Source organism: Pezoporus flaviventris, unplaced genomic scaffold (genome assembly GCF_033815535.1).
Source record: "Pezoporus flaviventris isolate CSIRO_AGI_PZ_B2104156 unplaced genomic scaffold, CSIRO_AGI_Pfla_v1 ptg000031l, whole genome shotgun sequence".
In the NCBI taxonomy this organism is placed as follows: domain Eukaryota; kingdom Metazoa; phylum Chordata; class Aves; order Psittaciformes; family Psittacidae; genus Pezoporus; species Pezoporus flaviventris.
In genome coordinates this window covers 57,943,831-57,957,500 of record NW_026892579.1, presented here as the reverse complement: position 1 = coordinate 57,957,500, position 13,670 = coordinate 57,943,831, and the positions used below count along the sequence as shown (strand labels likewise).

Genomic DNA, 13,670 nt, shown 5'->3' with positions numbered 1-13,670 from the left:
TTTGATGTTTTGGAGTAGATATGACAGTGGTACAAAATCACCACTCAGCTCTAGACTGCTTCAGCAAAACCGACAAATGTGTTTAGATAAACTGTGGACAGCAACAAACGACCACCATCAAAGGCCGTGTTGTGTTTTTCAGACAAAAAAAATTCAGGTTAAAACTTGTTCTTCCTGCTTCTGTCCCGCAGCTGTCCATCAAAACCAGCTTTCTCCCTGCGGTCTATCAAATATTTCCCTCACAAATCAATTTTACACATGATCAGCCCATACCCCTACTGAGCTGAACCTCCCCGTTAATTAAGTGAAGAAATTACCATATATATTATATTAATGCAAACATCATTCAGCTAGTAATTCACGGCTGATCTGGATAATGGAAAGGTTGAACACCCATTAACCCAAGCCAACAAAATGGGTTGGCTGAGAAATTCTAGCAGGTCTCATGTGACTCTTCCCTCTAACTGCAGCTCTGCGGTATCTGCTATTGTAATAATTAAAATCCTCCCGGTAGATCAATACTGGAATCTCTTTATGGGAAGTGCCCTGATGGAAATGTCTCAAGGAAGCTGGGGCTGTGGAACTCTGAAAAATTCATTTTTTTTATCTGACAATTATCACCACACTGCAGACTAATTCAACAGTGCACCCCTCTCACTCTGCTTTGAATGCACTGGAGATTGACATCTAAAAAAACCTAACATCTCATTTTAACAAATAAAGGCACTATTTCCACATACAGTTTGGAATTATCAGCAATCATGAAACCAGACAAAAAATTAATATACATTAAGCACTTCATCTTCTGATGGCTTCCTCTGAGTCTCAGTTATCGCAGCCTTCTCCTCATTTCCTCTCTTTGTATCTTCCTGTATTGATCTCTGCCTTTTCATCTCTTGAAAAAAGGGAAAAGACATGTAAAATTATTATAAAGCTTGATATTTATGTATTGAAATGTGGACTTACATTATCGGGTTTTCATATATTTATTGTTAAATATTATTAAATCATAAGACGGGAAAACAGGTTTTATATTTTCTCCTACCTGGTCTGCTCTCCACGTATTGACTGAAAGACTGGAGCTGAGTTTTTCTGACGGCAGAGTCCTTGCTGAACACAACAGGATTTCTAAACCGTTCTGCTGCTTTTTGTAATCGCTCAGCACGATGTTCCTCTGTTCCATTCTGCTAGGGAAAAAATCAGACACACAACAGTTTCTTTTGTTTACAAACGGGAAGACACAAATTCGAGAGGTACGTTTCGGTGAGGGGACAGGACACAGCTTTTGCAAAGAGGCTTTCACAACTCAGGCTGCGGTTTATATAGGATGAAAGTATCAGCTGCGGAAAAAAGAAGAGTGATTAACTTTTCCCTGTTTCTGTTTAATGTGTGGTGGCAACGCCTGGCTTTTTGCTGTATGTGGGCACCCTCCTGCAGGACTCTCTACTTAAACAGCCAGACTTATTAATTGTGACGGGCATTTGCCAGCGATGCTGATTTTAAAGGAAAAAAATCACAATCACTCCTTTGCAACTTTGATTTGCCAAGCACTGCGCCTGCTGCTGCCAAGTAGCGGCGTCTCTACCCCTGAACATGATCTGTATCGTTTTAAAAGCGTGTTGCCTTTAGCCTGTCTCCCTGCCCGGTAAAGAAATCTGTCGTTTTCTGTAGTCCCACAGACTTGTATGACAAGAAGAACTAGTTTCTAATTTTATGCCCATTGAGATAAACCACTAATGCTGGATGAAGGCTAAAAGGTAGGATTATAATACTACCCCACTGAACTGCATTTCATCAGCTATAACTTTCCAAAGCCAGATTTGTAAGTAAGCCCTTTACAGCTAAGGAAACTACAATTATCTTTTCCAGGGCTTCCTATGTTAATACTGGTAACAAATTCAAATGATTCTATCAACACGAAATATCCCAGAAGACTGAACCACCGCAGTGTGTGGAAGCTGCAGATACCGAGGTGCTGTGTACCAAACAAATATTTCATTTTATACCTAATCTTTTATTATTTTTATTAAGTGTTTTGAAAGTAAATAGGGAAAGGCTAAGATGCATGACTAATAGCTAAGCCTGCTGAATGCTGAAACTGGTTATCAAAAGCTACCAAGACTTTGCCCTTCCTCTGCATTGAGACAATTGGTAATGAGGGAGTTCTCCAATGGCCTATTCTCTAGCCTCAAGGAGGCCGGGGATACACAATCCCCAAGGGAAGGTAACAGTTTATCCTTTTCCACAAACACAGAATGCCTCATTTAGAAACGTGTAAACTGCATTTTATTAAAAAACAAATCCACCTCAATGCCAAGAGCTCCATGAGAACAGATGGACACCATATATTCCTTATAATGCCGCTTTCCAACTCCTCCTTAGAAAGATGCACACAGGGATAAACTGTTAAGTTGCACCTTTTGTGGGAGCACCTTAGAAAAAAATTAATCAGCTCCTTCACCGAAGCTTTTTTTATAAAGAGAAATACCATTTTCATCAGGTTAGGTGATACCAGATTACCCTAAGAGATAGCCTGTGTGTCATTTGTCGAATTAAGCTTACAAAAAAGTATTGCTCATATCCCCTGGATGACTTTTCAGCTGCACTAATCGGGTGGTTATGATTCCAGTTAAATAAAAGATGGTTTCCTGTTATTAGCACAATAACCATCTGACAGCCTAAACCACAGTCTTTACCAAAACAAACAAACATGACTAATTTTTTAGGCCTGGCAACATGCTAAAATATCAGCGTGATTAGCCAGTAAATCCCATTTTAAGAAACCTTTTTATGACTGGGGACTTCTGCCACTTTACAAATGTATTCCTCTAAGCCCACTAATTCAGTTAGCCTTTTCAATCCATTGTATTATTCTTGGGCCAGCTTCATTTTGCATTAAATCCACTGCAGAAAGCTAAATTGAACGCAAAAATCAGACTTGATCCAGGCTTCCTTTTGTTCAAAGATAGAGACCGAAAGTCCTCTGCTGCTGCCACACACTTTCATCACCAATTTATAGGAACCGACAGTGTAAGGGAAAAGCAATGAAAGTCATTGTTTTGGGACTTCAAAGCATCTCTGTATCTGGGGAAGGAAATCCTTTCAGTCAGCAGTGCTTTCCCCACAGACTGCAGGTGGGTGAAAAGTTATACCCAACTGGAAGTGCCCCAGAGCCAAAGGGATATTAATGACATACTGGGACTATTTTTTTTTTTTAAAGATATAGAATTGTAAGAACACAAGGGGTCTAATTAAGAAAATGAAATTGAAAATTGATTGGTGTGCATTTAATGCTGAAGTGGTGAACATTAAAATAGGCAAAATGTCCACATACACCATATAATCACGTCTATTTTTCTCAGAAGCACTCATTGTCAAGCACCCAAGTGCGCACACCTTTAAAGTGTACCACGGCTTAATTTCAATAGAGAAAAAACTGAGGGTCAGGCTTGGGAAAGAAGCGAATCACTGAGAGTCCAATCCTCCTCATATCAAAGTCAGGGAGAGTCTCACTGCTGATTGCACCAGCAGCAGGATGGAGCCCGTGCTGCATTTCTGATTTAAATCACAAAACTAAGTCAGAACTAAGAGACGCTTCTTACATCTGTAAGTGTTATGCCAATGACAAGTACCAAGATCAGAGGAAAAAAAAAGGAAAAGTGTTGATTAATCAACAGGAAAACACCCCGGTGCATCACAAACTATGCAACAGCACTACCATGAAGATTTTCTGTGTTTCTTACTGGGAAGGATTTGATAAGAAATCATTTTCCTTCTCACAAAGTAGAAACCTGAAATGAGAACGCACAGGTACTGAAACAAAAGCATTAATCAAAACTTACCTTAATGTCTTGCTCTGAGCTATCAGTTACAGCTTTCTGAGCAGCACTGGAGAGTGAATTTGCCACCTGTGGCTGAGCTTCTAGGAGCTTCTTCAGCTTCAAATCCACCAACTTACTGTTTTGTTCTGCTAAATATGCAAATACCACATACAACAGAGTGAGATGCATTTAAATGCAGAGTCGCTACAACAATGTAGCAATTTAAAACCTAGATTTAATTCACTTTGCTATCATTTCAAACTAAAGAAGTAAAAACTAGAAGGAAAATTGTATCTATTTTTTGCAATTTGGATTGGTGCAGATTTCTGTAATGTACATAGATAATTCCTAACTTTTCTCAAGAAATGCATGTAGCACTCAGCTGAGCAAGTAAATGTGCTTGAAGACAGTAGACAAAAACCACAGAAAACAGACAATGTTTAAGTTACTCTCAATCTGTACACCCGTATGTGTCAGTATAAAACCACACTTAGAAAGCCATTTATTTTAAGACGACATATAAGAATTTATCACATATTCTATGCACTGATAACCCGTCAAGTTTGTGAACTCCTAATTCATCCTACGGCTCCTTGGCACGGGTTCTCAAGTATCAAAAGAGATCATTTCCAGTAATACTTTACTATGATTTATAGAATATGTTGAACCTGCGGGAGCCATAAAACGCTTCATAACTGCATCAATGGGACAGATTCAAAGTCTGCCAAAGCCCCCAAATTTTTTTCATCACTTTTAGCAACTCAGATCAGAGCCCAAAGAAGTAATAGTTGAGAATTTTACCTCCCAATAATGCTCATTCTGTACGTGATCGTTGACTATATGTATTTGTAACACACCTACACACAGTTACCTACACATACACACATAATAAGGAGAAAGGTGTTAATAACAAACCACAGAGCAGATCTATGGAGCTAATCCTGGGTAGGAAAGCAGAATAACACAGAGAAGCCCCCACACATACACTCTACATGCAGTACCACATCTATGCCTTGGGTTAAATGCAGATTAAATACCAGTTGGGACACATTTCTACAGGCACAGCCTGAGTTTTTCACTGCAGGCAGGTAGACAGGCTGAGGAAGTTGGGGCTGTTCAGCCTGGAGAAGAGAAGCTGTGTGGAGACCTCATAGCAGCCTTCCAGTATCTGAAGGGGGCCTATAGGGATGCTGGAGAGGGACTCTTCATTAGAGACTGTAGTCACAGGACAAGGGGTAATGGGTTAAAACTTAAACAGGGGAAGTTTAGATAGGATATAAGGAGGAAGTTCTTTACTGTGAGGGTGGTGAGGCACTGGAATAGGTTGCCCAGGGAGGTTGTGAATGCTCCATCCCTGGCAGTGTTCAAGGCCAGGCTGGATGAGGCCTTGGGTGACATGGTTTAGTGTGAGGTGTCCCTGCCCATGGCAGGGGGGTTGGAACTTGATGATCTAAAGGTCCCTTCCAATCCTAACCATTCTATCATTCTATGACTTTTAGCTGGCATGGGAAGTGGAGCCATGACTCTTTTGCCACACAGCTCCTTCCAAGGTTTGGAGCGCTCCGATTCATATTAGCCAAAATCTTTTTGGCATGCTGGCAATCAAATGATGCCTGCCACCAGCAGCGACAGGCTGGGATGGGTTATGACGGATAGTTTCCCTTTCCTCTGGCACACCCAGTCAGGGTGTCCTTAATTGAGGCTCACATGTAAGTACATGCACATTCTCGTAGGTTTATACATAAACATCATGTAATAACTATGATATAAGAGGTTCACATTTTATCAGATGCATTCATAGCAGTGTAGGGTAGAAGTTCTGACAAATACAGACAAACACAGTACTTAAAACCAACAACTGGCAGTAAAAATAGTAATAAAAAAGGCTTTCTCTTCTTGAGAGAGATGGGAGGGACTAAGATCCAGCAGGGGACACATTAATTAAGATGGTCAGTAATGATCCCAAATGTAAAAAGTCCCTTATAGTTTTGTGTGTAGGTGCTCCTGGGAGATTCTGCCTTCATTAGAACTTGGCATGAATTGGCAGAATTCCGCCAAAATCTGTGTACACTGATTTCTGCATTAGATTGCTATCTGTATTATTGCCCATCCTCTTCCTTACTCATTTGTACCTCTGGCTACTGTGCTGACTGAACTGCAAAATAATGTCCCAGTTCTTCTCCAGTGTCTTCCCATGGTAGAGATGAAGTGTTGGGTAGTGGGTTTGTACCCCTGAGAAGACATCTCAGGAAAAAAGGCCCATAGAAGTAAATGTTGGTAAGTCACTGGGGTGATGTGACAGGAATATTCATTTACTGATTCTCTGTTCCTCCTAAATTAACTTGTATTAACTGGAGTATTATTTGACAGGATTCTGCTCTAAATCAGCTTAATTCAAATGCTGGAAATACTAAATATATTTTCTTATGTGTTTGGAAATCCTCAGTAAAAAAAAGTAAAAAAAAAAATAAAGGACATGACTAAAATCTTTCACATTCAAAGAAGACTAGAAAGTGCTATATACTGACAGTTTAATTTACAAAAAGTAAATATGAAATGAAGTGTTTTGATTTCATATATTATGTGCCACACACTTGAGTCCAGCTGGCACGGGCAGAACCACGTCAGAGGATGCTGTAAAGAAGCTGTCTCTTGTACTGCCTTTTTCCTTGATGCTGTCCTGTGCCTACCACACTTCTCTGGGCTCAAGCTAACTTGTAGTAAGCAGAAACACCCTGGCAGAGAAGTTCACCACACTACAAAGATGCCCTCAGCACTCCCCAGGGCTGCTGATAACAGGCAGCCTGGTACAGAGAACAAACTCCTTCAGCAACTCTGTGCAAGCAGAGGAGCCCCTAGCTGATGAGCATTATGTTTGCGTCTTCAAAGATCTAGCTCCTTGTAAAATAAGCATCTGCCTTGTACAATCTTGACATACTTATCATCATATTTATCACCTGAACTCCAGTTCTGCTTGATTATTTTTGAAAGGGGAAATACCACTACTATGACTTATTACCTGACCAGCATGTGATTTGATTACGGCAAGCATTTCTACAAGAATATGAATGCTTTTAAAATGTGTTACTTAAAAACCCTAGTATTTAAAATATAAAACATTATAAAGCAAATAAAGTAAGTAAAATTCCATTCGAATTTATACCTCCATGCCACCACTGGAGCAACAAGGTATAAACATACTAGCCAGTCCTTGGGAAGGAACTGGAGTGTTACCAAGTCTATGTGGACATATAAAGCCATGTTTGCTCCTCTTCACTGAGCAGATGGGCCAGGATGTCAGTGCAGAGAGCAGCAGCTGTACTCACCAAGGCGATTGCTCACTCTTCTGCCTACTTTGCTTTGCTGGGACAATCCAGGCAGGGTGCTTTCAGGTGGCTCTGCTTTACAAATTTGGCCTGGGGTCCCCTTGCCCATCAAACAAGCAAGAGAATTTAAATCTGCCATTGTTGGAAATAATGATTTTGCTGCTGATACTAAATTTCAACTAAACATGAATGCAAAATATTCAAACAGAATAAGCATTCGGTTTTAAAAGAATTGAAAAGACACAAAGGAATAAAGCTATGACAGAGAGAAGCAGCACACCAGTACTTCTATGATGATGGAGTGTTAGTCATGCAAAATACACAAAATAGCCATTATTTAAATTACCCGTTGAATCAAGGTCATTTTCTAGGTTAGTAAACTCATCTCCACCTCCAGTAACAGAGCTTTCAGGAACCTCCTCGTTAGTATCTATCTCAATATTATCATCATCCTCATCCTCATCTGTAGGAACATACAGCATTAAGGTTAGTATTTTCTCATGTACATGCACCACATCATTAAAAACAAAAAATGAATGCTTTAGAGAACAAGCTGAGTGACGATAAAAATGCAAATCATGAAATAAGTCTGGAAGCAGATTTTACTTTCTCTACTCATGGGTTTATATTTAAACTGATGCAATTCAATATACGTACAGGGTGCTCTGCTGGAAACTCCTGTTACAATAAAGGTAGAGCCTGGCCTCATCAGTGGCTGTTCTCTGTGCTGGATCTCTGGCTAACTCTGAAAAGCACACATGCTCTTCCTTATAACTCAAGTCAAAATAATTTTTCCTAGGCTCTCAGTTCTCTATAAAGCAGAATGGGTGCCGATGCCAGCATATGGCAGGTTTGGAAAGGTTTGGCCAGCAGAAGGACCTGGTAGCTGTGGTCTCTTGGGAAAGGTGGCAGCTCCAGGTACTTAGTGAGACTTGCTTTGTGAGACTTGCTACTCCTTACTTTGCACAGAATATCACAGAACAGTGATCTCTGTACCTTGCTTAGGTTCTAGTCTCTGATACAAGTTGAAAAATGACCACCATGCTTAGCAAGTGCTGACCTTAGGTGTAGTAGCCAAAGCATACTCACAGATTGCTGCCTTACTGCACCACTTTGAATCAGCACTGTTTGCAAGCTACATACATTTTAAGTAAAATAATAATTGTAATTATACTTTATATTTTTAATGGGATCTTTCTAGCCTGTTTCTCAGAGCAACTTATGAATATCACTTGTAAATGAGCCCCATAATGTTTTATGAAGTAGGCGATTATTATAATTACAATTATGACGATGATGTAGGTAGATTATGGCACAGAAAGAGTAAGTAACCTGAAGAAGATCAAATAGCAAGTGCTGAATTGTGAAGCAGATCCCAGAAAAAAATCCTGACTCACATTTTCAATACAAATATATAATGAAAGTCCATAAAAGCTAGATTAGTACTTCCAAAGCACATAGCTGCATTGTTTTTACTCACTTTTAAGTCTCGTATCAAATGCTATCTACACTTGTTCAGACTTACATGAACTTTTTTGTCCTATGTATGCATGCATGCATGTAAAAATGACAAAAAAGAGAAGGCTGGAATGTGCCTGGAGAAAGAAGATACAAAGTAACTAAAGAAACTTTAAAACACTTCACAATAAGGAAAAATACTGATTATAATTTCAGCACATTGATACATTCAAACACCATATAAACAAAAGGGACCCTAAACATAGTACCAAGATACATGCCATAATTCTGAATACCAGAAAGCTGGGGAAGTTTGAACCAGGATTGGTGCTGATCACTCATCATCTGTCACTGAAATACTCCAAACTTCATCCCCAGACCTGAGTTTGCACTTCAGGCCCGCACTGCTGACATGAAGATCACACAGTTGCTTCTTTTCTTTACCTCTTTATCTCCACAGTCCCTATAATTCCCATTTTAGGAGCCAGTTGACATTTTTATATGTCTGGTACTGCTATATAACCAGCTGCTCCCTCAATTTCTCTGTAATTAATCAATGTCTTTCATAGACCTCTGCTGATTCAGGGTAAGGTTCTTGCTGCGACAGACAGGACCAAAGAAGTTTCCATTTCAGTCCTATTCAACATCTGCTGCACGTATGATGGAGCAGCAGCGTGTGAAGTAGGACCCCTGCGTTTCAGCTGGCCACCATGACTTCCCTGGGCTCCTCTCCACTAATTCTCAATGGTTTCTGGAAGAGTCAGCTTTCTTCCAAACTGCCCCAGCTTGAGCCAGATGGATGGAGAACATCTCTCCCCAGCCAAAGCAGGATCTGTGACCAGACCTGGGACCTGACAGATGGTGTTTCAGGTGTACAACTGGATGGGCAGAAACACTCAGGACTCTCTACAACATCCTTTCTGTTGCAGAGAAATTCACACAGATCATTCTGTGATCTGGACTCTAGTCCAGTAGTAGTACAGAGGTTAGGTCACCAAAGTAGAAGGGCACAGTGTGATCATCACAAAGAAAGGGACAGGGTAAAAAGCAGACTGAAGAGTTAAAAAAGAATGCTAAAGCAGCAACAGCAACAATTCTGAAGTTCTGAATTTTCTTCAAAGCGTCTCTACTTTTTCTGATGAGGACCTAGACTTCTCACAAGACTTTATGATTGTGTCAGAGAAATTCAGTGGCACTCAGGCCATGGTACTCTCAAACACATCCTGGAGATCACAGTGGCACACTGAAAACATGACTGGGCTACCAGCAGCAAAGGGTCATGGATATTTGGAAGAGGTGGAAGAGAAAGAAAGAAGGGCACTGCCGTTACAAGGGGGGAAACCAAATCCACCCCAAGCCTAGAGGCAGGCAATGACTTTCCAAAGCACCCAAAGAAGCCAGCTTGCAAGGTCAGCTCACAACTACCAGTCATCCAGCAGAATGCTGGATGTGTCAAAACAAGCTAAACAAGATGACAGGGTTTAAGACCGCTGCATACTGAGGGAATGCTTAGATTAGATTATTTGATTTTCTTTAATTTAATGTAGCAAGATCAGAGGCACTGTCTTTGACACCACCATTTAAGGTAACAAAAGAGACGGGAATGTCGAAGACACCAGTTCCTAGTGTCAAATAATGACCTGACCTAGTATTTAATTTAAAGTTGGCAAGCTTTGGCTGAATATGATTATCAGGACATTTACACTTTATTAAACAAGCAAAAAAAAATCAATTAAAAGCATTCATTTGAAGTAATTTCAGAAATTTTCAACTATCTTTCAAAATCTACAGATTCCTTGCTTTACACTCCCCTAGGTTTTGTGGGTTTTCTTTCCAGTTCAATGTTCTTTCAGTGTATTAAAAAGGGAAATGTGTTTAGGGAGCATGTTACAACAAGATTTTGCAATTAGAAATGATAAAAGGAACAACATAACGAAGAGATAACGTATCTTTTATGAAAAGAACAAATTACTAGTGTGAAAAACTTAAAGCACTTGGTCTAGAACCAAGGCAAGAATTCAGAAGAGTGCTAAAGAACTGCTTCCTTGAAAAGTATGTACATGCGGATCCTAGAAAGACAGAAAAGCTTTACTATGTTGTGAAGAAACAAACAAAATTAAAGCTAAAAGGATTAAGTCAACAACTAAATAGCAATGGCCATTACCTTCACAGCCTGAACTGCAGTCTGGACTGAAGACAGCAAAATAAGAATCTCTTGGAAACAAATAGGGATGCCAGAATATTGATAGAAAAAAGATCCAGAGGCATTTTATAGCTCTTATGTCTTAATATTCAGATCAAGCTCTGGCATAATTTGTGGTTAAACTGATATTCTCTTGACTTGGTTTAAGCTTGTCCACATGTGAAGGAGTTGCAGTAGACTGCATTCATTTCTAGATCAAATTAAAAAGGAACTATTTTCATAGAAAGGTAAAAGTATTGATGGAGTTTAGATCACATTAGTGGGAGAAGCATATATAAACTGCCTCAGAAGTTGCATGAACAGTGCTTGCTCTTTAGGGAAGATGCCTCTAGCCTCCAGGATTGTCTCTGGGAAATCCTTAAAGCATGTGGATATTCAGATACTTAGCTTATTTATTTTCAGGTACAGAGTTCACTTTTAGTCTACAGGATGTTACAGGAGCACCTGAAGAGTAATAAAGGAAGCAAAGGCAGGGAATGGAAGAAATGCAGGATCTTAAGACTTATGATCAGTGTACAAGAAATCCAATGTCAGGATAAAAAAGTACAGCAGTAACTGCCAACAGACAGAAATACTGCCTGTTAAAAATATTACACTGAGTGAGGACTATGCACTGCTTTATGAGTTGGAGACTAAGCACAATCAGTAAGCCTGAGCTAGCATGTACATTTCCCCAAATCACTGCCTCTGAAGCAGAATCTGTAGTATACCCTGAAAACTTTAAGCATGCAAGTGCAAGGTAATGCCAGCTGGTGCTCTCTGGTAAGTTTTTCAATTGCACTTTTTCAGCTTTTGTTATTAATTCCAAAATTTTTCAAAACTGTTTTTTGTCTTACAATACATTTGGAAGCTCCTATTCCTGTGTTTTTCCCTCCCTGCTCATCTAGCATATTTTTGCTGTGCTGTCTTGTGTCCATCCTCTTCGACCCTCCCAGTTCTGCCTATTTCCGGCACTTTTTACACCAAAGCTTCTTCACACTATGCCTGCCTCACCCCCTATCCTCTCCTTTGTTCCCTCCCTCCACTGTCTACTAACCACCTCCAGATCTAAGACACATCCTTATAAAGCCGCCATCTCAAATGAAGGATGGAGATGTGCCAGAGAGTAAAGAAAATACACTACCCAAATCCCAAAGGAGCAGACCGGTGTCCCACTGCAGAGAGACAATACCTAGATAAGATGTCAATTCATTTGTCCCGTTGCTGCTGGGAAAAGGGAGGATATTTGGATTCCTATCTTGATACTGTCCCTGGACCCATCTCAAGGCATCCATCCGCTTATCAGCCTGAAGCTAGTAGGACATCTAATAAATTTGAAGCTGCCATCCCAAACCCTCTGGCAGTTGGCAGGAGAAAGTATTTTCTGTCTCACTTGCCAAATAGCCTACGAAAAAGACTGGATTTTGTAGCAAAGGATACTGCTTATCCAGGAAAGTTTCAACTTGCCATAGGCATTTGAGTTTTTCAGACCATGATTAAATAAAGCCTTTTAATAGAGAATGTAGCACCAGTGCCAAAGCAGGAAACTCTTAATGAACATAGAGAAACACTGAAAGAGATCACATTTTCACCTGCAATGGTTAGCAAGAAGATAGTTTTTAAACCCACCAAATTCCCAAAGCTGAAATGTCACCTTTTGTGGAATAACTGAACCGAGAGAGAGGAAAATGATTTGGTACGTTCCCTTTTTGTAAATTAAAAAGTAGCAATCAGTGCAGAAGAAGAGATTAATGAAGCATAATGGACAAGAGAGCTGGGAAGACATAAGATATTACTATGAGCTTGTCTTGGGTATTGTATAGGGAATATAGGACTATACACAGAAAAGAACCTACTACATGTGAATGCAGTCAGAGGCAATATTCAGAGTCCAGTTGTAAAAAGGAGACTGTCCATTAAATCCCAGGTTTTGGTGGAAATAACAAAATGAAAGAGAATAAACCCAGAAATAATTATAATTTATTTGGTTTATAAAGCATTGGTCCTTTTTCACAGAACTACTGCGCTTCGGAAGAACGAATTTCTTGAGCGAAGATATAGTGTGGCACCTGACACTGCCAGTGGTGTGGTACAAGTATAGGGAAGATGGGCCATAAGGAAAACCGTCTGATAATGAATAAGTAGAAGGAAGTGCCATAAAATGGACACTGACGTGAAAAAAGCGAAGAGGGATAAAAAGACAGGGAAAGCTGTCCAAAAGAAGTTCCAACAGCTTGGCTGAACTACTGTATGAACAAAGAAAAATCAAGGTAGGAAATATCAACCAAGGAGGTAAGTCAAAGCGCAAGCAAAAAGCAGTGAGATTGTTATACTGGATAAAACCCCACAGGTCTAGTGGTGATAACTTCATAAACAAGTTGTCATCGGTACTGATACTGTCTCTTCCTTTAATAACACTGAAACTCTCTGAGTGCATATGCAATATATATATATAAATATTCCTTGTTTTATATATATATGTACAGTTACCTCTGAATCTGTTTATAAACTGAACAAAGGGCAGAAAGAGCAATGGCAAAATTCAGAGGAAAATAAGAACAGTCAATGTGACTGAACAGGGTAACTATTCAGCTGAACACTCAGATATACCCAGAAAGCATACCTTACTTGGAGGGGATAGATGGCAGGAACAACTATGTACAGGCATGACAAAACAGTGAGGAGGGAGTAATTATCACGTAGGATGAGGAATCATAAATTGTGAGGAGGGATGAAGAACACCATAATCTACTTAATATACAAGTAGTGTGTCATTTTGCTCAGCGTCACTCCCTCCCCATCAAGGAGGTAATTTCCCTATTTACCACAAAAATAAATTACATGTACAAGCTTGGTTTACTGGACAAAGAGTGAAAAACTGAA

General features: G+C 39.8%; 1 protein-coding gene across 9 annotated transcripts in view; it reads right to left on the bottom strand.

Moving 5' to 3' along the window:
* Positions 1-13,670, bottom strand: part of EHBP1 (EH domain binding protein 1) — a 226,647-nt gene that overhangs the window by 38,594 nt on the left and 174,383 nt on the right. For 2 of the 9 annotated variants that reach the window (XM_061461386.1, XM_061461388.1), the window contains 4 exons: positions 7,494-7,610; positions 3,843-3,970; positions 1,046-1,187; positions 789-895 (listed from right to left, as the gene is read on the bottom strand). In XM_061461386.1, the coding sequence (XP_061317370.1) occupies positions 789-895; positions 1,046-1,187; positions 3,843-3,970; positions 7,494-7,610 (494 nt within the window). The remainder of the gene's footprint in view (positions 1-788; positions 896-1,045; positions 1,188-3,842; positions 3,971-7,493; positions 7,611-13,670) is intronic. The other 7 variants (XM_061461387.1, XM_061461395.1, XM_061461392.1 and 4 more) reach the window with 5 other exon arrangements.